Below are 25,357 nucleotides of genomic sequence, written 5' to 3'. Positions count from 1 at the left end.
TTGCCCACTTTTGGTGCGAGTGTAAATAGGTGTAGTCCTTTTAAGAAGGAAATTCGATAATACTTAGCAATTTTTTTTTTGCGGTACGCGGGCCTCTCACTGTTGTGGCCTCTCCCGTTGCGGAGCACAGGCTCTGGACGCGCAGGGCCAGCGGCCGTGGCTCACGGGCCCAGCCGCTCCACGGCATGTGGGATCTTCCCAGACCGGGGCTCGAACCCGTGTCCCCTGCATTGGCAGGCGGACTCTCAACCACTGCGCCACCAGGGAAGCCCACTTAGCAATTTTTAAAAGTTCATACATTTTGATACAGAAATTCTAAGGATAGGAATGTTTTCTATGAACTCTTTTTTTTTTTTTTTTTTTCGCGGTATGCGAGCCTCTCACTGTTGTGGCCTCTCCCGTTGTGGAGCACAGGCTCCGGACACGCAGGCTCAATGGCCATGGCTCACAGGCCCAGCCGCTCTGCGGCATGTGGGATCTTCCCGGACTGGGGCACGAACCCGTGTCCCCCTGCATCGGCAGACGGACTCTCAACCACTGCGCCACCAGGGAAGCCCATCTATGAATTCTTAACATCAGCTGACAAAGGTGTAAGTAGCATTATTCAAAATAGTAAACGAAACAAAACAAAAACACCCTAAATGTTCACCAGCAGGGGACCAATTGAAAAAGCATAGCAACACCTATATACTGAAATAGTATGCAAGTATATAAAGAATGAGATGGGTATGAGTCCAGCTCAAGTTCACACAGTTAGCGTGGGTAGATGGAGCTGGGGTTCTAGTCCACACCACCGGACTCTGGAGCCTGAGCTCCCCTACCCGCTGCCCGTGTGGCCCCTCCTCATGCAGCCCATTCACACTTTGCATCCCTCTCTTAGGTCAGAATTCCACAACCATACATGAGGAGTCAAGACAACCCTGCAAAGGACTCATCAGTGCAAACCAATTTGATGACTTCGGCCTTGAGGACACTGCTAAGTGCTTCTCAGAGTGTGCACAGTCAGGGAATGAATCCTGCAATCTGGGAAACTTGCAGAGGTAAAGGACCCTCTGAGATGGAGCAGGAATCCGGGGGCTCTGGCAGGGCTGGAGTAGGGAGGCTGTTAAGAAGGGATGGAGCTGTCAGCCCTTTTGGACCCAGAAAATGCTGCTCTCATCTCACCCTTCCACCTTGATTGACACCCACATTCCCCCTGACCACCAAGACCCTATGATCTAGGGGATGCAGAGGTGAAATTAGCCCCTGTCCCTGTCATTGGGAGTTGTGGAGGGAGAGACATGGCCCCAAATGATGGTGATTCTAGAGTGCGATCATACAGAGGTAGACAAGGCACCAGGTTAGCTCAAAGGAGGGAAATCTGCTAAGGCTTCACAGATGAGGCCACCCATGAACGGGTTTTGAAGGCTGTATAGGAGATTTCCCATTGGACTCAAGCAGTGTTAGGGGATACAGGGAGAACTACAGTGCTTTGAACTGTGAAAGAGTAAAGTGCTGGGGATGGAGGCAACAATGGGGAGGTTGGGTGGGGGGGGTTGGACTGGAAATCTCGGCAGGGACCAAAGTGTGAAGGGTTGTGTAAGCTATACCACTGCGAGAGGGGGCAGGGCAATGATATATTTTAAATACAGGAAGAACATAGTCAACTTTGCATTTTAGAAAGATGGCTCAGGCTTCAGGGAAGGATATGAGGGTGGTGATGTGACAAGAGACGTGAGCAGGTAGGATGCAACTGTGGTGGTCTGGCTAAGAGTGAGGGCTGAACCACCACCAGCACCACCACCAATTGGCACTGTGTACCTGGATAGGAGGGATGGGTCAGAGACATTGAATGATGTAGAATCAGTGAGATCAAGAGACTGATAAGACCAAGAGACCAAGAGATACTGGATTGAGGGAGAAGAAGGGGTTTGGAATACAGCATCTCCAAGAGTCACCTTCAAAAGATCTTTGCCTTTCTCCCCTCCTCTCCCTTCCAATCAGAGTTACCCATTCTCTTCTGGGATACTCAGGACAGGCTTGTATGCACTCAGTATATATTTGTTGGAGAAGATGAGTGAAAAGTTTATGTTCTCAGACTTGGTGTTGGCACAACAATCTGATTGAGTGCCATCACTTGGGTGGCCTGAAAAGGCTCCCATGCGTACCTGCAGCTGCTCCGGGAGCTTCGGATCTCCAAGCAGCTGTTCAGGAGGCTCCTCTTTGTGCTGCCTTATGGAGGCCTTAGACACCTTGGGGACAGTAGGAGCTCTGATATCAGAAGATGTGGACTCGGTTCCCAACTCTATCACTTCACCAAGTTATCTCCTTTACCTTTACAAGCCTATGAGGTAGGTCCTGTTATCAACCCTTTTTTCAGATAAAAAAAACTAAGGCTCCCATAGGTTAAATAACTTGCCCACGTTACACAACAGGTAGGTAGCAAAATCAAACATGAACCTAGGTCTGGAGGGCAGTAGGGGAGGTGTACAGTAATACAGACTAGGGTCAGACTGGCAGTGCTCAAAAGTGGAATTGGGCTTTGGACAGGTTAACTTTCAGTTTCCTCATCTGTAAAATGGGGCTGAAATAACACCTGACTTGTAGAATTACTGCAAAGATTAAATACATAATTCAGACACGTTAGCTGTTATCATTATCTTACCAGCATTGTCATTTCATTACTGTTCCAAAGCCTTTATTCTTGATCTCTCTCCTATACCTTCCTCCTGGGGTGGTTGTTGAGATTAAAGGAGATTATGCATGGAAAAGTTATTAGGAAATAATAGGAACTCAATAAATTTAAGTGTTCTTTATTTTAACGACTCTTTCTGATTATAAAAGTAATTTTATTTTTAAATTTTATTTTTTAATAAATTTATTTTATTTATTTATTTTTGGCTGCGTGTGGGCTTTCTCTAGTTGCAGTGAGCAGGGGCTACTCTTTGTTGTGGTGTGCGGGCTTCTCATTACAGTGGCTTCTCTTGTTGTGGAGCACAGGCTCTAGGTGTGTGGGCTTCAGTAGTTGTGGCACGAGGGCTCAGTAGTTATGGCTCGCAGGCACTAGAGCGCAGGCTCAGTAGTTGTGGTGCATGGGCTTAGCTGCTCCGTGGCATGTGGGATCTTCCCGGACCAAGGCTCCAACCCATGTCCCCTGCATTGGCAGGCGGCTTCTTAACCACTGTGCCACCAGGGAAGTCCAGTAATTTTATTCTTCATAAAATATTTAGAAAGTAGCTATAAGAAGGAAAGTGGAAAATTCTCCTTCTTACTATCCAGAGATAATCATTATTTTCATTTTGGTCTATTTCTTTAGATAGATAGATAGATAGATAGATAGATAGATATGGATGGATATAGACAGCTATAGATATATCACATACCTCATTTATCCATTCTACTATGTTTATGGATAGTAACATTTGGGTGGTCTCCAGTTTCTGGCTTATACAAAGAGTGTTGCTGTAAATATTTTTGTTTGTGTATTTTGGTGAACGTATGTATTTCTGTAAGGTATATTCCTAGGAGTGAAATTGGTGGGTCATAGGGCAGGCATGTGATTAGCTTTAATAGAAACCTCCTAACAGTTTTCCAAAGTTCTTGAACCAAATTTCACTCCCACAATCAGTGTATGATAGTTCTAGTTGCTTCACATCCTTGTCAACACTTGGTATTCTCTGCTTTTTCATTTTAGCCATTCTGGCAAGTTTGTACTGTATCATATGCTGATTTTAATTATATTTGCCTGATTAAGTTTAACTTAATCTTTCATATATTTATTAGACATTTTGATATCCTCTTTGTGAAATGGCCTTTTAAGTCTTTGGCTTGTTTATGGGGTTGTTTGAATTTTTCTGAGTGATCTTTAGGGGCTCTTTATATATTCTGGTTACATGTGTTTGCAAATAGATACACATGAATATGTTCTCCTTCATTGTGGATTGCCTCTTCATTCTCTTAGCATTGTCTTTTGACTACAGACAGACATTCTTAATTTTAATGTAGTGTAATATACCAGATTTTTACTTTATAGTTAATGCTTTGGGGTCTTATTTAGGAAATGTTTGCATCCCCAGAATCATGAAGATACTCTTTGATGTTTTCTTCTCAAAGATTTATTGCTTTATCTTTCACGTTTGTCTCTATGATCCACTAAAAGAAAGTAAAATACTGTGGAAAACTCTTAGTTTTCAGAATTTTCGGCTTAGCCAGTGCCTCTCGGACTATAGAATCTCACAATTCTGAAAGTGGCTAGAGGAGAAATCAGCTGTACGTTTGAGACCCTTCGAGTGCCCAGGTTTATTTCTTCACCCTCCGCACCACCCCAACGCCACCACCAAGACCACCAAATGCCCTGTTTATACTTGACAAAGTGCTCTTGTTTCTGTATGCAATCCAAACCCAGCCACAGTCAACCACTGATCTGTCTGGGCATTTTATATAAGGAAACCATACAACATGTTATCTTTTGCATCTGGCTTTCTTCACTTAGCACGTTTTTGAAGTTCATTCATATTGTGACGGCAGGGCATTTTTTTATGACCAACAGTGACCTCTACTCAGATGAAGCTCAAATTCCCAGCCTTTCGTCCATGCTTAGACAAAGGACATGCTCAGAATGAGCACATGTCCCTGGGGAAAAAAAGCAACAGCAGATGTTCAGTTCATTTCTCTATGATGCTCCCTCTGCAGAATTTTAGCCCCTCTCTGCTTTAGCAGCTCTCTGATGCCTTTAAACAAATTGTTTCTGTATTATATCTAGCTTTTCTATTTGTTCTCAGTGAGAGCATTGATCCATCACAAATAACTCCACCCTACTCAGAAGCAGAAGTCCAAAGCCTGAATTTTTTCCAAGAAAATCTATTTTGAGGTATTTTATATATATATATATATATATATATATATACACACACACACACACATACACACACACACACACGCACACACACATATGACAGCAAAATGCATACATGTTAACTGTACAGATCAATAAAATTTTACATATTTATATACGCATCCTTTAATTACCACTCACATTAAGCTGTAAAACTTTTCTAGCCTAACAGAGGGGTCCCTCATGCTCTTTCCCCGTCAATAGCTCCACATCATGGTAACCATTATTTTAAGTTCTATAACCAAGTATTGATTTTTCCTGTTCTCAAACTTCCTATAAATAGAATCACATAGTGCATACTCTTGTGTCTGGCTTCTTTCCCTCACCTGTATGCCTGAGTTTCATCTTTTCTTTTAATTAATTAATTTATTTATTTATTTATTTTTGGCTGTGTTGGGTCTTCGTTTCTGTGCGAGGGCTTTCTCTAGTTGCGGCAAGTGGGGGCCGGTCTTCATCGCGGTGCACGGGCCTCTCACTATCATGGTCTCTCTTGCTGCAAAGCACAGGCTCCAGACGCACAGGCTCAGTAGCTGTGGCTCACGGGCCTAGTTGCTCCGCGGCATGTGGGATCTTCCCAGACCAGGGCTCAAACCCGTGTCCCCTCCATTGGCAGGCAGATTCTCAACCACTGCGCCACCAGGGAAGCCCATCTTTTCTTTTTTAATTTGGTTTTTTTTTGTTTGGTTTTTTTAGTCTATCAATAGTTTGCCCTCACTGCTGCCATATAGTATTCTGCAGTATTAGTATACCACTGTTTATCATCTCTTCTACTGTTGATGAGCATTTCCATTGTTTCTGATTTGGGGCTGTCTTAGTTCAGGCTGCTGTAACAAAGTACCATAGCCTGGGTGGTTTAAAAACAGAAATTTATTTCTCACAGTTCTTTAGACTGGAAGTCTAAAATTGGGGTTGGGTTCTGGTGAGAACCCTCTTCTGGGCTGCAGAGCACAGACTTCTTGTACCTTCATATGGCAGAAAGAAGGATGAGAGAGCTCTCCGGGGTCTCTTTTATAAGGGTACTATCCCATTTATGAGGGTTCTACTCTAGTGAATTACCTCCCGAAGTCCCCGCTTCCTAATACTGTCACGTTGGGGGTTAGGATCGCAACATATGAATTCGATGGGGCAGGGACACAAACATTCAGTCCATAACAGGGGCTATTATGAATAAAGCTGCCATGAACATTTTTGTACATGATGAATTTTGGTAAGCACTGACATGGTGACTGTATCCATTTACACTCCCACCAGCAATGTGTGAGAGTTTGAGTTATCCCACATCCTTGTGATACTTGAGTCTTCTTTTTTTTTTTTTGTGGTGCGCGGGCCTCTCGCTGCCGTGGCCCCTCCCGCCGCGGAGCACAGGCTCCAGACGCACAGGCTCAGCGGCCATGGCTCACGGGCCCAGCCGCTCCGCGGCATGCAGGATCCTCCCGGACCGGGGCACGAACTCGTGTCCCCCGCATTGGCAGGCAGACTCTCAACCACTGCGCCACCAGGGAAGCCCCTTGAGTCTTTTTAATTTTAGCCATTCTGGAAAGTATGTAGTGATATCTGTTTTTATTAATTTTGATAGCTTTATTAAGGTACAACTGATATACCTGTACATACATTGTGGTATATTTATGCAGTGTGTGGAACTGTCATTACAATCATTTTAGAACACTTTCATCACCCCCAAAAGTACCCTTGTGTCTTTCTGCAGTCCATTCCTGCTCCCATACATAGCCACAGTTAACCACTGATCTGCTTTCTACTCTATAGATTTGCCTTTTCTGGGCCTTTTACATATGAGAACCATACAATAAAATATGTTGTCTTTGGAGTCTGGCTTCCTTCACTTGTCATGTTTTTGTGTTACATTCATATTTTAGCATGTATCAGTAATTTGTTATTTTTTATCATTGAGTAATATTCCATTATATGGACGTACTTCATGTTTATTCATTCACCAATTGATGAACATTTGGATTGTTTCCAATTTGGGGTTATTACAAATAATTCTGCCATGAACATTTGAATTCAAGTCTTTGTAGACATATGTTTTCATTTCTTTGGGGTAAATACCTAGGAATGGAATTGCTGGTATATATAGGAAGTACATGTTTAGCTTTATAAAAAACTGCCAAACTGATTCTCAAAGTGGCTATATCATTTGCTTTCCCATCAGCAGTATAAAAGGGCTATAGTTTCAATACATTTTTTGCAATATTGTCAGTATTTTTGGTTATAGCCATTCCACTGAGTGTGGGTAGTATTTCACTTTAATTTGCATTTGACAAATGACTAATGATGTTGAGCACCTTTTCATGTGCTTATTATCCATTGGTGTATTTTCTTTGCTGAAATGATTATTCAAATCTTACCCTCTTTTTAAAAATTGGGTTGTCTTCTTATTATTGAGCTTTAAGAATTCTGTACGTAATCTGGATACAAGTCCTTTATCAGACGTATGATTTGCAAATATCTATTTTCTCCCAGTATATGTTTTGTCTTTTCATTTTCCTAATAATGGCTTTTGAAGATCAAAAGCATTTAATTTTGATAAAATCCAACTTAAATTTAAAACATATCAAAGAAGTGTTCATCTAGCCCACGGTTACAAAATTTTTCCTCTAAGGTTTCTTCTCTATGTGTATGGTTTTAGCTCTTATAATTAGGTTCATTTTGCATTTGGAGTTCATTTTCTGTGCACAGTGTGAGATAAATGTCTAATTTTATATTATTACTCTCATTTTGCATTTGGATATCTAATGGTTTTGACACTATTTATTAAAAAGACTATGCTTTGTTCATTGAATTGCATTTGGGAGGGCATTTCACTGAACAGCCAAATACAAGTTCCTGGAATGTCTTCTTCCCATTGAGATAGTAAACCAGAAACAAAGGACATTGCTGGGAGGAAATGTAGAGATTAATGCTGCCATGAAAGGCTTTAACGAAGCTGGAGTGATGGTGATACCTGTTAACTCCATTTAACTCACCAGAAGTCAGGTGGATCTTGGAGAATGACTATGCACTGTCATTAACTTAATCAGGTGGTGAGTCTAATTGCAGCTACTGTCCCAGATGAGTATGTTTACACAAAGAAATCAACACAGCCCCTCACAATTGGTATACAGCCATAACGTGGCTAATGTTTTTATCTCCATACCATTTTTCAAGGACTGCCAGAAGTAGTTTGCTTTTACTTGGCAGAGCCAAGAGTAGAGCCACAGTGTTCCCTCAGGGTTATGTCATGTCTCATCGCTGTCATAAGATAGTTCACAGAGAACTCATTTATCTTGACATTCTACAAAGTCCACTGTATTGACAACATTATGCTGATTAGATCTGATGAGAAGAAAGTGGCAAGTTGTGAAGATGCCTTAGGAAGACATATGTGAACTAGAGGGTAAGAGACAAACTTCACAAGAATTCAGGGTCCCATCACCTCAGTGAATCTCCTGGGCATTCAGAGGACTAGAGAATATCAATATATCCCCTCCAAGGTAAAAGACAAGTTGTTGAACCTCACACCACTTAAAATGAGAAAATGTATCATGCAATCATGAACCAAAAGGTATCTGAATAGCTAAATCAATTATCAGACAAAGAAGATGATCCTTAAATTGGTGTCAACTTTATAATTAAAAATGCAACTGTACATCCACGGTTTAAACTTTTTGAATATATGTTACTTTTCACAACTAAAACAATTTTTTTAAAGTGCTCTGAGAACCAGATCAGGAAATCTTCCCTCAAGAAGGTAAATTCATGGGCTGTTTTGTAAGGCCAAGGAATTTTTTAAGTGCATCAGGTGAACTATATGTATTGTGAAATACAATTCTCTATTTTAGTTGGTAACAATAAAAATCACAATACTTCTTCATTTAGATTTTTAAAAGATAAATAAAACACTAGTATCAGTTGGTGTAGCTCAATCAATGGATTTGGACAATCTCATCCCACTGTTTCTGGCTGAATGTTCTGATTGCCTGAACCATCCAAGCTCATTTGCACATATTTGCATGGTTTACTCTTTATATTTTACAATATTTTTTTTCCTGTGGTTTCCTTGGAATTTTATTCCTTGGTAACTGTGTTCAAAAAAAATGATGTCGAAACAAAAGCCTCCCTTTTGCCTCCCTGGTAGGCCCTCCATAGCTACTCCTTTCCAGTAGCCTCGATCTGGCTCTATCTGCTCTTGTTCCCCTTCTATACCATTGCTACCTCAGTCTTCACCTGTTTAAAATTGCTTTAAAAAGGTGGGCAGCATGTCTTAGGACCCCAGGCTTGGGAAAAGGGACTCTGGCCAAAGAGAAGTTTCAGCACCACGGAGAGCACCAGGATAGCGAAGTAGGTGGGAGGGGGGACTTTGCTCACCCTAACTTTCTAGCCCATGGCAAGGGGGCTGCGGTAAAACAAATGGCAATTAAATTTGTGTTCTATGTGTTTCCAAGACCAGCTCAGTTCCCATATGTCAGTTCCCATACAGCTAAGTCTTCAATGGCTGAATTCCCAGTATTCATCTAGCACTCAATAAATGTGAGTTAGCCCTCACACCACACAGTGCTCATCCCACAGTTTCGAATACTCAGAAGAATTTCTCTAAAGAAGATTTACAGAGACCAATAAGCACATGAAAAGGTGCTTAACATCATTAGTCACTAGAGAAATGCAAATTAAAACTGCAATGAGATACCACTTCACACCCACTAGGATGGCTATAATTGCAAATGAAACAAAACAAAGTGAAAAATATCAGTGTTGGCAAGAATCTGGAGAAACTGAAACCCTCATACATCGGTGGTGGGAATATAAAATGGTGCAGCTGCTATGGAAAACAGTTTAACAACACTTCCTCAAGAAGTTAAACACAGAATTAACACAGCAATTCTCCTCCTAGGTATCCACCCAAAAGAATTAAAAACAAGTCTTCCAACAAAAGCTTTTACCTGAATACAAGCAGCTCTATTCACAATAGCCAAAAAGTGGAAACAATCCAAATGCCCATCAATGGATAAATGTATAAACAAAATACGGTATATGCATACAAAGGAATATTATTCATCCATATAAAGGAATGAAATACGTATACATGCTACAACATAGATAAACCTTGAAAACATGCTAAGTGAAAGAAGCCAGACACAAAAGACCAGATATCATATAATTCCATTTATATGAAATATCCAGAATAGGCAAATTCATAGATTAGTGGTTGCCAGAGGCTGGGGGAAGAGTAACTGCTTAATGGGTTCAGGGTTTCCTTTTGAGGTGATGGACATGTTCTGGAACTAGACAGCAAAGATGGTTTCACACATTGTGAATGTATTTAATGCCACTGAATTGCACACTTTAAAATGATTAAAATGACAAACTTTACATTGTAATGTATTTTGTTACAAAAAAGAGAAATACATAAAATACTCAGAGGGGCCACTGGCTGGAATCCCTCAGAACCAGGATGAATCACTCCTGTGCCACCCCTCCTCTCCTTCAGCATCCCAGGGTCTTCCCTTTGATATTCTGGGTCACCCCTCCTACACCAGGAGCCTGATGATTGCTGCGCATGGTGTCTCTCCTCCCGTCATCCAGGTGAGTGGACCAGGTGAGTGGATAACTCAGCCTCCAAGACCTTTTCTTCCCTTGTAGATACTGGCTGAACTATGAGATCCATCTGGTGGAGAAGAGTCTGACAGAGACAGTGAATATGAGTTTTTTGATGGCTCTTGTCAAGAACATCAACACCAACATCTCAGAAGACCTGCACTTCTCTCTGACCCCGTCTCAGGTGAAGGCTTCCCCCCATCCCCACTGGCTGGTCCTAGTCCTACTTTCCTCAGGCATATTTTTCTGAGAGAGTCATGGTCTGTGCTTGGTGCCCATCAACAGTTATCCTTCCCATGTCCCGTTTGGTAGTTCTCTACCACCTGACTAATGGGTGCTGGTGAGTTAATTGGTTGAGTGGATCCTGGTAATATATTACCCAGGGTGCTAGGATGAGACCTTCAGAAGATCACTGAATCGAGAGTCGGTTCTAGCCCTGGACTTCCCACCACCTGATTAGGTGTCCTCCAGGAAATCCCCTCCCCTCTCTGGGCCCCTGAGTCCTCATCTGTAAAATGAGCTCGAAGGCTCCTCCAAAGTCTGAGGTTCCCATGAACTCTTCCACCAGGGGACACATTAGAAACCAGGTAAAGGCACTTGTAGAGGTGCTGCAAAGGGTTAACGGGTAGACTCTGGGTTTACATAGGTCGATTCAAATCCCAGTTCCGCCCCTTACCAGCTATTGTGATCTTGGGCAAATTACCTAACTTTTCTGAGCCTCGGTTTCCCCATCTGTAAAATGGGGATGGTATTGCCCACTTTCAAGGTTGTCAGAGGGAGCAAATGAGATAACTCACAGGGAATGCTTGGTGCAGCGAGGGCACAGCCTCCCTTAAGGCATAAAGCTGAGGGTGGAAGTTTGGGCAGCAGGGTAGTGGTCTATCATGGAGGGATTTTAGGTCTGCCTGGAGAAGGGGAGATGAAAGATGGACAGGGCCTTTCTCAACCCTTTATCACGTCACCCCAGCAGCTGAGCCCCCTGCATGGGGTAGGCACCGGCCTGTGAAATCAACCACGTGTCCTTTTGACAAGGTTCTGGATTGGGGAGCAGAAAGTTGAGGCGCTCTGCTACAACACTTAGCGCCCCCTGTTCCAATGCCCATGGGATGCTTTTGAGGCAGGACCAGGTGGGACCAGGCTGCAGTCCCAGGGGGAGCAATGAGGTCAGAGAATGAACAAAACACGCTTGGCAACTACCAGTAAAATTTATTTTAATATTTTGACCATTCTTAGCTTTTACAAAATGTGGTGTTGTTGGGTGGGGATGGGTATCACATTCAGTGTAAATTCTTGTGTCCTCCCTCTCGGCCCTTGCTGTCTCCCTTCCTGATGGCCTTAGGCTTTCCATTTATCCCTGAGTTGGAAAATAGACACTGTCACCATAGCCGTATGTCAGCACAACGGGGGTCAGGACCCTGGTCAAAAGCAGCACAACGGGGGTCAGGACCCTGGTCAAAAGCACCACAACTGACCCCTCCCTCACACTTGCAAACTGACCTGTCCAGGTGTCGCCCATTCACAGCCCACTTTCAGCCTGATGGGTAGCCACGCGGGCATCTTACTGGCTCCATTCTCCATATTGGGAAAACCGAGGCTCCACAAGGGCTGTGATGTGGCCGGGGGCTCACAGCCTGGACAGAGCAGAGCTTGGACCGTGCCCCAAGGTGTCCTGCCTCTCAGAGCTGTCCTCGGTCTTTAGTGCTGCTCCACCACCCAGCATGCCTGTTTCTCCTTCCATCTGGGGGAGGGGGGGCAGGACCTGTGTTGGGGGCTGGGCTCCTCAGGGAAAGACAGAGCGGCTGGGTCTGTGGTTGCAGATTCCGAAGCAGGTGACAGAGGACGAGCACCAGCACCCTGACAGAGTCCGGCTGCCCAGGAGCCTTTTTGAATCCTTGCAGGGCAGCAGGCCAGTGGTTCGGTTGGCCATAACCATCCTGGACGTTGGTTCGGGGAATGTCTTCAAGGTGAGGAGAGGCTCAGGGTGGCTGAGGTTCAATGCTTGGTTAAGCAGGACATGCTTGCCCTCTCTGGAGTCTTTGCTGAGGGGCCCGATGGGGGTGGAGGAGGGGAGGAACCTCTGGAGTGTGCCTAAAGCAGCCGAGGCCATCCCAGACCCCTGTCTCTAGGGTCTGTGGACCGCAGGCTCACACCGGTTATTCACACTCCGCTGTTTGGACTGCCCACACCTGTGCCCTTGGACTCCTGTATGTGTATCCCAAGTGTGCTCGTGTCCCGTGTGTGGCCTTGTGCCTGCACAAACATGTATCTCCTTCCTTATTCCTGGTGAGCACGTAATCATGTGTGCTGGTGTGAACATGTTCACATGAACAGGTGTACCCAGGCCCTTGCACATTTGCACCAGGTATGTCCCCAGAGGTGTGTCTCCACTCCCATGGGGACACGTGTATCCCTGAGTGCTGGTGTGGGCAGGTGCTCCCCACCTGTAGGCACCACTGCCCTCCGTTTCCCGTTTGATCTTCCTTCTAACCCTGCACTCCAGTTAAGAGGGCGGAGGAGGCCTGGAGACCAGCAACGGAGAGCCATCAGGTACACAGCTTTGCGGCCGTTTGGCTTGGAGGGTAGGGCCCGCCCTGGCCCAGCTGGAGCAGACTACAGACAGCAGCAGGAAGAAGGTCGCCCATGACTCCCTGCCCCCTGGTCCTCCGGCCCCAGACTTTGCCCTCCAGGCAAGGGCCACAAGCCCTAGAGGCTTCCAGGAGCCCTGACCAGGGTTGGGTTGGGGCAGCCCCTTGTGCAGCCTGGCCTCACCCATGTCCCTCCACAGGGTCCCCGGCTCAGCCTAGCGGATGGCAGCAGCCTGTTGAACAATCACGTGGTGGGCTTGAGTTTGGGTCGTATAAATGTCACTGGCCTGGTTGAGCCTTTGGAGATCACCTTCTCCCACCAGCACCAGCCTCCTGTGAGTGCCCCACCCTGGCCTGACAGCTCCTGAGGGGCAGACATGTGGGTGGGCACCCCTGGGCATATGGGCAGACACACACGGACTCTGCACACCCCACGCTCCCACATCCACCTGGGAGAAGCCATTAGGACCAGACACACAATTGTGCCCAGGGACAGATGCCCACCCTGTGCACGCATGTCTCCACATGCCTCGCAGACACCCTCCGCTCCTGTGCTCACAGATGCCCAGGGGACCTGGCAAACACACGTGCACGCGCACGGCTGCCCACACACACGCTCCCCTAAAGGCATGTGCCTGCAGACGTGCGCCCCTGCCAGCCACAGCCCCACGCCTCTCCACACCCCCGACACGCTGACCCAGGATACATCAAACGCTTCGCGTTCCTGTGTGACCACAGGCTGAGACTTGATTCTACCTAATGCGTGCCTGTGCTGAGACCCAGAGCACACTGTCTTCTCCCCCTCCCCGTCCTACGCTCCTCTCCCCTCTCCCAACTTCCCCTGCCTCACCCCTGACTCCCAATCTCTGGTTTCAGAACATGACCCTCAGCTGTGTATTCTGGGACGTGACTAAAGGTAGGGCCTGGAGGATCTTCCCTGGGTAAGATGGGTGGAGGGTAAGGGCTCCTTAGGGGACAGGACTCCAACCGCAGGGCCCCTCCCCTCTTTCTTTCCTCTCTGGACCCCTCTGTTCCCTTTCCCTGCCTTCCCCTCCTATATTCCCGTCCCCTTCCCTAAGCTCCCTCTCCTCCTCCCCAGGGTCATCAGGAGACTGGGCTTCCGAGGGCTGCTCCACAGACTTCGGAGTCAATAGGACTATCTGCCGCTGTGACCACCTGACCTTCTTCGCCCTGCTGCTGGTAATGGCGCACCACCCCGCCCCCCGCCATCCTAGCAATTCTGGAAGTGCCAAGGCTCCCGGCCCAGGGAGGAGGCTGCCTGGCAGGGGCCAGGCCTTTGGGGTGTGTGGGCCTGGTCTCCAACTGATAGGATTCTTTTTTGGGGGGATCATCCACAGAGGCCGATCTTGGACCAAGTTACTGTAAAGGCCCTCACACGCATTTCCCAGGCTGGCTGCGGAACCTCCATGATCTTCCTGGCCTTCACCATTGTCCTCTACGCTTTCCTGAGGTGGGTCACCCCATCCCCACCCCACATCTCCCTCCTGCCCTCAAGGGCGGCAGCGGGGCAGGGTAGAAACCAGCAGGGTGGTGTTAGTCATGCAGCACTATACTGATATTTTCTCCAAACCTCCGTTTCCTCACCTATAAAATGGGATTGGAGGTTGGAATGTGTCTGGCTATTTCAGTTACAAGTGGCAGAAACTCAACTCAAATTGGCTTAAACATAATAGGTAATGTGTGGTTCACAGAACTGAAAAGCCCAAGGTGAGCTCACTTCAGGTGATGTTGGATCCAGGGGCTCAAAAGATGTCCCCAGGACTTGGTGTCCCTCTGATTCTCAAAACTTTGCTTTCTCCTTTGTCAGTCATGTCAGGCAGCTTCTCCATACTCAGGGGCCTTGGGGAGCCCCAGGCTTGCATTATAGCTTCTTAGCTGCCTGGACAGCTGATATTCTAAACTAAGGCCCAGAATTGAAGTTTCTAAAAAAAACTTTATTGGACTTCTCTGATGGCACAGTGGTTAGGAATCCACCTGCCAACGCAGGGGACACGGGTTCGAGCCCTGGTCCGGGAGGATCCCACATGCCGCGGAGCAACTAAGCCCGTGCGCCACAACTACTGAGCCTGCACTCTAGAGCCCAAGAGCCACAACTACTGAAGCCTGCGCACCTAGAGCCCATGCTCCGTAACAAGAGAAGCCACCGCAATGAGAAGCCTGCGCACCACAACAGAGAGTAGCCCCTGCTCACTGCAACTAGAGAAAGCCCATGCGTAGCAACAAAGACCCAATGTAGCCAACAATAAAAATACATAAATAAGTTTTAAAAATTTTATTTTGAAATAATTATAGACTAACCGGAACTTGCAAAAATAGTACCTAGAGTCCCGTGGTTCCTTCATCCAGCTTTCCTCAGTGATGACATTTTCTATAACTGTAGTACAAGATAAAACCAGGAAATTGACATTGGTACAGCACTGCTAACAAGACTACAGAGTTCATTCAGTTCTCACCATTTTCTACATGCACTCAATTGTGTGTGTGTGTGCATGTTCACACACGCACACAGGACTGGCTATATCATTTGTAGGGCCCAGTCCAAAATGAAAATATGTAGCCCCTGTGCTCAACAATTATGAAGAATTTCAAGATGGTGACAGCAGGGCATTGAACCAAGCCTAGGGCCCTCCTGAGTGCGGGGCCCTGCAGAGGTCATGCACCAAGGAAGCTGGCCCTGTGCATGTCCTGTGTGTGTGTGTGTGTGGGTCTATGCAGTTTTATCCCATGTATACCAGAGTTGAGTTACACTGGTCTAACTTAGACCATGTGCCCATGACTGAGCACGCCACCGTGGCGAAAGGACGAATTACACTGATTGGTCAGGCCACCCAAGTGCCTGCTGCTGGGTTTGAGAGTGCAAGGCTGAGAGTGGGGAAGGGTGCTCCCAAGGGAAACCTGGGGCTGTTTCTGGAAGAAGAAGGAGCAGAAACATCAGAGGCTACCGCAGCCTGTGCCCAGGCCCCGGCCATGGCAGAGGGAGCCACAGGAACTGCCAGCCTAAAGGAGCCTGTGGGAGCAGCCCACGGCTGGCCTCCCGACCCACGACGGGCCTGGAGCAGCCCTTGGTCTCCTGACTCCCGGTCTGGGGCCCTCCCACTGCCTTCCTGCACATGCTGGCACTGTTTGGCCCTGGGCTGAGGCCCCCACCAGCCCCACCCACTCCATCTCGGACCGAACTGTGAGTGTAAGTGGTGCCACCCCTGCCCCCATCCCCCAAGCCCTGGCCTAATAAGCTGAGCATCCATCTGCAATAAGCTGAGCATGACTTGCCAGCTGGCTGCACTCCTGGACCCTGTGAGACGGGCTTGGAGCACCAGGAGGAACTGTCAACATCTCCCAAGGGTGGGGCCTGGCATCTCAGGTGAGGTGGACATTATCCCTCATGCCCACCCCAGGCAGCCCTGAGCTCCCACCCCTCCAGTGAGAGTCCTTTGGGAGCTGATTTGCTAGGAATTCGCAGTGGGAACTCCACAGAGGGGGAAGTGAGCCCTGGGAAGAAGCCCTGGACTGGGGGTCTGGAGCCCCTGCCCTGCACTGTGACTCTGAGTCTGTGTTCCTCTCTGAGCCTTGTCCTCCCTACTAAGCCTCACCCTGAGCCTCACCCTCTGAGCCTCGCCCTCCCTACTAAGTTCTAGGCTTCATGCATCCATGCCCTGTCTGTCCACTCACTCAACCAATGCAGGGCTTCCTCCTGCTTATTGTGTTAGGCCCCAGGTCAAAGCCTGGGGAGAGACGGAAATAAGGGGTGGGTGGAGAGTTACACTGTGCTCACTCCTGGGAAACTTTCAGATAAGCCTGGGATAAGTGACATTCAGAGACAGCCTTCCCGGAAAGAAATACCCAAGGGGGATTTTGAAGGTGAAGCAGGGAAAGGCATTGAGAGCAGAGGGAAGAGTGTGGGCAAAGTCCGGGAGGCGTGGAGAAGAAGAAAGCATTTAGAGAATTGCAAATTAGGTAGTTTGGCTCAAGCATGGAGTCAAGGGATGAAGCCAACAGGATCCAGAACCCATAGGGCCCTCTGGGTCATGAGAGGGCTCGTGGACTTGAACTGGAATGTTCTCACACGCTGGTTGCTGCCAGGGGTGGAACAGAGGTGATCGGACGGAGAGGCCTGGGTGCCCCCTTGCAGCCTCTCACTGGCCCTTCTTGCTCCAGGTTTTCCCAGCAGAGGTTCAAGTCCGAAGACGTCCCCAAGATCCACGTGGCCTTGAGCGTCAGCTTATTTCTCCTGAATCTGGCCTTCTTCATCAATGTGGGGTATGGCCTGAAGGGGTCCGATGCTGCCTGTTGGGCCCGGGGGGCCGTCTTCCACTACTTCCTGCTCTGTGCCTTCACCTGGATGGGCCTGGAAGCCTTCCACCTCTACCTGCTTGCCATCAAGGTCTTTAACACCTACTTCGGGCACTACTTCCTGAAGCTGAGCCTCGTGGGCTGGGGTAGGTGCCGCTTGGCCAGGCAGAAGGGATGGCTGACTCTGGAAGAGGTGGGAAGGGGACCAGCCTGGGACGGGGGAGGGGCAGCTCCCTCTCTGATTGGCTCAGAGCTCGAGGGATGGACAGCTGGAGGGGGATTTGGAGGAGGACGTGCCAAGGGAGCCCCGGCAATGCCATACCTCCTCCCCTCGCCCCCAGGCCTGCCTGCCCTAATAGTCATCGTCACTGGGAGCACCAACAGCTATGGCCCCTATGCCATCCGTGACAAGGAGAACACCAGCACGCTGGAGCTGTGAGCACTGCCTGTGGAAGCTGCGGTGCCCTCAGGCTCCTGCAGGCCAGAGGGAGGGGGAGGTGGGGGGAGGAGGGAATCCTGGGAAGAGGGACGAGTAAGTCAAGGCGAAGGATCCTCAGATCCAGCTAGCTCACGGCCTGCAGGGGTAAACTGAGGCCCGGAGAGAGGAAGTACAATGAGAGAGGGGGTGAGAAGGAGAGAGAACTGGACCAGGAGGCAGGATGCCTTGCTCTAGCCTGGATCACCACAGCCTATATAGCACCTTTGGGCAAATTTTAAAAGGTAACCCCCCCCCACCATCCCTCTGACCTGCCGTGCCAGGTGCTCAGCCTGGTGAGTGGAGAGTGAGTTGGATTTCAGCCCCCACCTGCCCCCCAGCCAGGTGCCCTTGTGCAGGGCACAACCTACCCAATATTTGCAGCAGCCCTGATTCTGTCCAGACTCTTGTCTCTGAGTAGCTGTGTGACCTTGGGCAAGCCTGTCCCCCTCCAGAGCCTCGGTCCCCTCATCTGTACAATGGGGGGCTGATCCACATGCTCTTTTGGGCTTTCACTCCTGCAGTGCAGGGAACAGGGGAGCTGAGCTGAGCCTCTCCCAGGGTACCTGCCTGAGGCCTATGGTTCTGTGCTAAGAAGAGCTGGTGAGGCCTTGGTCCTGTCCCCAGGGCCACAAATGCAGGGCCCCAGGGGCCAGGCAGGGAACATAAGTACATGCAGCGGCCTGGGTGGGCACAGCGACAGACTGGCAATCACATGCCAGTCTAATGGGCAGCTGACTACTGTCCCTTAGGAGGGCATCCACAGAGCTGCCAGCTGTATGGTTTTATAAGAGAAGCAGAAATCTGGATGTTTAAGGAATTCCCTGGTGGTCCAGTGGTTAGGACTTGGCGCTTTCACTGCCAGGGCCTGGGTTCAATCCCTGTTCAGGGAATTAAAATCCCACACGCTGTCGTGGCCAAAAAAAAAAAAAAAAATTGGATGTTTATGCCAAACATTTCACTTTTAAAAGGTGGTCATTAATTCAATTTTTTGTTCTTACAACATAACGTGGGGTGAATGAAACATGTCTTTGGGACAGAACTGGTCTCTTACACTCACTGGTCTAAAGAGACAGCAGCCTGGAGCCTTGTGACAGCCCCTCCCCTGGGAGAGTGGGGAATGGATGGGTGGAGGTGGGGGAAGGCATCTTTTTGGTCAGAGAAGATCAGGCAGGGAGACAGCCCAGGGCTTGCTCTCAGAAGACTTCCTCTGGTCCTAACGGCCATCCACCTCCTCCAGGTGCTGGTTCTGTGAGAAAACTGCCATCTCTGCGCTCTACGTCACTGTCCACGGCTATTTCCTCGTCACCTTTCTCTTCAGCGCCGTGGTCCTGGGCCTGGTGGCCTTGAAGATCTTCACTCTGTCGAGTGCCACAGCGGGCAAGGAGAAGGGGCAGCACTCGAAGGGGGTCCTCACCCTGCTGGGCCTCTCGAGCCTGGTGGGCGTGACCTGGGGGCTGGCCATCCTCACACCCCTAGGCCTGTCCACCACCTATGTCTTTGCACTGTTCACCTCTCTGCAAGGTGAGGCTCCTGGGCCAGGGAGGTGACGAGCTGCCTCGCCTGCACCAGGGGGTGTTGGGGGGCTTTGGGGGGAGGGGATAGATGGCAAGAAACAGGATTCTACTCAGGCTCGCTCAAATCAAGGGTACTGATTTTAAATATCCAAGGCTCTCCCAAGGACCCCAGGGCAGGAAGGCTGGCTGACCTCATGGGAGCTGGTAGCAGGGTCAGGAAGAGCCACCAAAACCAAAGCAGATACTTTCCCCATCTTTTTCTCGGGAGTCGCATGTAGTCTCTCACCTTCCCTCTGTGGAAACTTCTTCATTCTTCTCTCCACTGGCCCATTCCTACCCATGGCCCCCAACTGGCTGCCCAATATGGCCCCCTCAACCCTATGTGACCTTCCAAGTCTAGTGACCATGGTCTGCTTCAGTCTCTTCCATGTTCTTAGGAGGGTCAAGGATCTGACTGGCCATCTTGGGTCAGGTGTCCATCTCTGGTCCAATCATCTGTGACCAGGAGGGCGAGATCATGTGATGTGAAGGCCACGTGACACGAACAGAATCTCTAAGGGGCTGTGAAGGCAGGAAGCAAATAGTTAGTGGAGGAAATGCTTGCTACATCTGCTCCCTGCCCCCGCAGGGTTCTTTCTCTGATATCCAGCCAAGGGGCAGGCGCCCAGGGTGCATGTGGGACACGGTTTCCCTGCCCGCACCTGTCCTCATTGTTCCTCATACCCCTGTTTCATACACACAACTTAAAGAAGCATCACAGCCTGACTGTGAGGGAAACAGCCAAGAGAGGAATGACAAGTGTGTGCTTTGACTCACAGCCTCATCCCATCCAGAGGAGTCACTAGGAACCGAGGGGTCCTAGATCCAGCAGGTGCAAGCCCACAAGAGCAGGGCTGGTTCCCAGTGCCTCACAAGACTACATAGCACCATGGTCGGCAGCACTGGGGACAAGCAGACCGGGGTTCAAATCCCACCTCCACTCACCACTCCAGCAAGTCACTCAGCTCCTCTGATCCAGTCACCTGTACAGCTGGGATAATTCCAGTACTTTTCTCACCAGATTTCATGATGAATAACTGAGATAATGTGTGTGTGTAATACAGGAGGCCTTCAATATTTGGGAACTATGTTAACAACAACAGAAGTCATTATTATTAGGCCACTGGAGACTGTCCCCAGATGAAGAATTATGAGTCCACATCTGAAAATTCCCAGGGGTTACAGCTTGGAGAGGGATGCACCTTGAAACTGTGGATTATGTCATTATTCTGTCTGAGGTTACCCATCATAGTTAAGTCTGAACACTTCACTGCACTGAGTGTTTTCAACTGAGTAACTCAGTATTTCTCTCTTCTTCCCAAACAGAGCCCTCAGCCCACTTTAACTGCCCTTGAACTCTTCTCAGTATTTTTTATTGTTGTGTAGGGTTTTAGTTCTAAATTTCTTTTAAAGAAACACAAAGATTTTTACTTTTCTATCAATTTCTGTACTTACTACAATTTTCATACCTCACATCTTCCCTTTTCTTCTTGCTGAAGCACATCCTGTAATAATCCTCTATAAGAGGGGCAGTGGTAGTTGTTTTGCATGTCTGAAAATTCCTTCATTTCGGTCTTCCTTTTATGAGATAGCTGTGTGTAAGGATTTTATTTCGAGGACTCTGGTTTTCATTCTCAAGTTATCTATTTGGTTCTTTTTCAGGAGTAGGTTTCATTTTTTGTCTGATTTTTCTATACGTTCTTGAACTTTTACAGTGGAGCAGTTTCTCCTCTGGGTGGCCACCAGCCCAGGCCCCACCCCAGGCTCACTGAGGCCCTCTCCTCCCTGACAGGTGTCTTCATCTTCTGCTGGTTTGTTGTTCTCTACTTCCCAAGACAGAGCACTGTGACCTCGTCTTCCGGCACTGCCCGGGCTGACCAGGCCCTCACCGTGTCTCATGAATAGTGGGCTGCCGTGTGGCCAGGCCAGGGCTGGCCTGCACTCTGGACTCAGCTTTGATTTGCTGTGTGACCTTGGTGGGAGAGAAGAGGTGCTCCCTGCTTCCTTCCGGGCCTCAGCGCCCTTCTCTGTACAATGGGACTGGGGAGCAAGGGAATGGGAACCAGATTGGACCATGTGGCCTCAGAGGTCTTATCCAGATACACCTATGGGTCTGAGAGTTCACAGATCCAGGATGGCAGGAGTCTCAAGTCCCTGTAATCCTAAGACCCCTGCCGGCACACCCACCCCCTGCCTTCAGAGCAAAGCGGCCTTCTGGTCTCAGGAAGGGCCTGAGCCCAAATAAGGAAGTCTGTCGTTGGCCTCTTGAAGGAGCCCCCAGCCGCTCCCCTCCCTCCCTTCCCCTTGTCACCGCCCTCCCACAACTCCACCCTCTGGCCGGGCACCTGGGGGGCCCTCAGAGCCACCATCCCCTCAGGCACTGGGGCAGTTGTGGACTGGAGGTTTGTTGCCCGGTCGGTCGGGGTGGGGAGTGGGGTTTGGTCCTCCCACCCAGGCTGCCCCTGGTCTCAGCGACTCTCACCAGGGCCCATCCTCATGGAAGACCCCCTACCGTTCAGGGGGCTGCCAGCCCTCCAAGTGTTGGGGACACCGAATATCAAAGAATGCCACTTAGTAGGTGGGATACCTCAAGCAAGCCCCCCACCCCACCCCCCGTTCTCCACTCTGGCCTGTCCCGCGGGTGACCTGACTTCTGATCTGCTGTCTCGGGGTGGGGGAGGGGATGGGGGGTGGGGGATGGGATGGGGGCTGGGGCGGGGTGGGGTGGAGGGCATAGTCCCCAGGGCTCTGCACATCTGAGGCCTGAGGAGCCAGGGCCGGGGGCGGGGGGGGGTGTGGGCTGAGCAGAAAGGGGGTGGGCATTTCTTCTGAAGTCTGAGCTCCTATAGAGCAGGCAGGTACTTTGACAGCTTTGCTCGCTCACCAGTTCAGCCCAGCCCGAGCCTGGCACTTTGGCAGGCCCTGAATAAATATTAGTTGGCCCTCGATGGAGGTGTGAGTTTGGCACGAGCGTGAGAGGGCCCTGAGCCAGGGGAGTGCCTCAGGCCAGACCCAGCTGGGTTTGTCACTTCCAGTGGCTGGGCTTTGTTTCGAAACCACTGGTTTCCTCAGTAGGAAGCAAAAAAGAGGTAGAGATAGTAGAGACAGAGGTAGAGATACAGAGATAGAGAGATGGAGAGAGAGAGGGAGAGAAAGAATTAATAGATTAACTGCCACAAAGAAAGAAAACAAAAGGAGAGAGGTGGACAGATGCACAGACACACTGGCCCCCTGACCTGGCCCAACCAGGAGGGCAGGGCACTGGTATCCGTCCCCCTCCCCATACAGCCACCGCACACTTCAGCCCTAACTTACTACTGGGACAGCTCACCCTCCCTCCCCAAACCCCACCCTTCCCAGTGTGCTTTGCAGACAGTCAAGCACCTTCTACAGGTGAGAAGCCTACCTCTTCCCCCGAGATGCCCTGGACTGGATTCCCCTTCTCCCTCCTCCCACCCAGCAAACAGATGAAAGAAAGGAGGCCCGGGACCCTTGGTTTATGCAAGTCACTGTGTTCCAGGAAGGGAAATCTTAGAGTGTGGACATTGCAACAGTTGAGCCACATTATCAGTTTTTGTGGGCAAACTTGGTGGGTTTCGCGGCTTATCTTCACAAACAGCCGTTTCTCACACTGAAGGTCTCAGCAACCTTACCCCAAAGTCTCAGGGTTACTAACCTGTCCTCAGAACGGTGCTCCAGTGTCTGACAGGCCTGGGTTCAAATCCTAGCTCTGCTGCTTAGGGCCTGTGTGACCCTGGGCCTGTCACCGCACCTCTCTTCACCCTATGTAAGATGGGGCTCATTGAGTCCTTGCCTTGTCCTGAGAGCATTAAGTGAGGTGACAAAAGTAAAGTGCCCAGCACTAAGTCAGCAGGAGTTAGTTTGCTCCCTGAGAATCCCCCTTGGCTTAAAGAAAACCTGGGTGTAAAGCAGATTGTGAGCTTCTGCAACCTGTTTGTAAACTGGGAGGGTGTGAAGTTTAAAGCTCCCTTCCAGATGCCTTGTACAGCTCTGCCAAGTGGACCAGCCCTGGGTGGGGAGGACGAAATGGCGGCCAAGAGAGGCCCAGGGACCTACCCAAGACCACCCTGCAAGCTGGGCCAACACTAGAGCTGGGGTCTCCATGGGTTTAAGAATTATCACCTCATCCCTGACCCCTAGTCTCAAGGGAAATCCTGGGTGGTGGCTTTTTCTTGCTGCTCCCTTCCTTTCTCATTAAGACGTGCTCAGTGGGATGTACGACCAACAGAACAACAAGCGCCGGTTGGGCTGCGTTTCCAGGTGCAGATGCGGAGGGCAGACGGGGAGCGTAGCTAATAGTAGGGATGTCCTTTTCTCTGCCTGGCTCTCCACCCCAGGGCCAAGCAGGGCCAGAGGGGCTGGGGTCCCTCATTGCCTGAAGTCACTGCAAAAGTGGCTCCAAGTGCCAAGTGGAGCATGTGCTAAGGCCAGGGAGGGCTGTGGCAAAAATACACCCCAAGGTCCAGCGTGGATAGACAGGGTTCCCCTGTCACTGAAGCATCACAAGAACAGCCTGGGAGGTGGGTAGCACTAGGGTTAAGAGCATGGACTCTGAGGTCAGCCTGCCTGGTCCAGATTCTTTGCCTTGGACCAATTCCCCACTTACTGAATCTGTAAAGCAGGGATGGCAGTAGCTGCCCGACAGGGCTGATGATTAAATGGGATACTGGCTAAGACGGCTGCCCACCTGGCCCAGCGTGAATGTGACTACGCCAGAGCTTGGCCTTGGCTGACACTTTATCAGGCTCTGGGTTGCAGTGGTCATCTGTGTGCTGCAGGAAGAGTGTCCCCTCACCGTGATTTCCTGCCTGGTTTTCTCTGTTCTGCCTCAATTTCTTCATTCCTATTATTTTTTCCATTACCATCTAACAAATAGGAAATAAGACCTACTTGCTCTGTGTTTTCAGAGAGGTAACAATATCACAAGATAAGAGTTCTTCACAAATTGATCTATGAATACAATGTGATTCCAGTAAACATTCTAAATGATATTTTAGACTTTCTAAATCTTATTCTAAAATTTATATTAAGGCACATAGTCCTCAAATAGCTAAGTCATCCTTAATGAAAGAGGACATAGAAAGAAGAACTGACCTGCAGATATAAAGATTTTACAAGGCCATAGTGGTAAATTCACCATGGAGTCTGTGCAGGGATAGGCATGAAGACCAGTGGAACAGAACAGAGGGCTCAGTGGCAGACTCGTGTACACCTGGGGGACTTAATGCACGACAAGAGTGACATCACAAAGAAGGGACGAATGGTCTGATGGTGGTATTGGAAAATTAGCTCATTGTATGGGGAATAATAAAATCCCTACTTAACCCCTCATACAGAGATGGGCTCCAGGCAGAGTAAAGGTCTAAATGGGATGGCAAAATTATAAAGTTAACATAGGAAAATATTTTTGTGACTTAATTGCAAGGAAGGATTTCACAAAAATTCATAAGCACAAAACATCAAAACCTGATAAATTTAATTACATCAAAATTAAGGTTTTCTGTTTAATGAAGGTCACCATGGGTGATGTTAGAAGACATGTGACAGAATGGGGGGAGGTATTTGCAGCATCTGAAACCAAGGATTAACATCTGGAAGTCCTGCAATCCAAACAACATACTTCCCCAATAAAGAAAAATGGGCTGAGGTTTTAAAAGACAATTTCAGAGGAGGAAACGCCTAAAACTAACACATTAGCACATGAAGACACATTTAAAATCATTAATAATCAGAGAGAGGCATGTTAAATGACAGCAAGATCTCATTGTACGTCTATGAAACTGGCAAACATCAGGAAGGGAGAGAATATCAGCTGCTGGTGGGGGCAAGGGTACCAGGCTCCCTCATACATTGTGGGAGGTAGAGAGCGTGGAGGTTTCACTGCCTGGAGAAAAGAGGTGCCGCTGCTGAGCCAACCATCCCGCTCCTGGTTATTTACCCCAAA

The 25,357-nt window shown here is 48.8% G+C and overlaps 1 protein-coding gene across 1 annotated transcript; it reads left to right on the top strand.

Annotated features, from left to right (window-relative positions):
• The first annotated feature begins 993 nt into the window (after positions 1 to 993).
• ADGRG3 (adhesion G protein-coupled receptor G3) lies at positions 994 to 22,037 on the top strand. The gene is made up of 11 exons (XM_081216378.1): positions 994 to 1,040; positions 10,511 to 10,649; positions 12,283 to 12,429; positions 13,251 to 13,385; positions 13,927 to 13,966; positions 14,150 to 14,250; positions 14,409 to 14,521; positions 17,227 to 17,507; positions 17,703 to 17,796; positions 19,077 to 19,360; positions 21,185 to 22,037. Exons 2-11 carry the CDS (start codon positions 10,569 to 10,571, stop codon positions 21,295 to 21,297), a joined length of 1,389 nt encoding a protein of 462 aa, XP_081072504.1. The 5' UTR covers positions 994 to 1,040; positions 10,511 to 10,568; the 3' UTR covers positions 21,298 to 22,037.
• Positions 22,038 to 25,357: the final 3,320 nt, after the last annotated feature.

The sequence above is a fragment of the Mesoplodon bidens genome (genome assembly GCF_964165515.1).
Source record: "Mesoplodon bidens genome assembly, chromosome: 18".
Taxonomy (NCBI): Eukaryota; Metazoa; Chordata; class Mammalia; order Artiodactyla; family Ziphiidae; genus Mesoplodon; species Mesoplodon bidens.
This window is presented reverse-complemented; position numbering and strand designations above follow the sequence as displayed.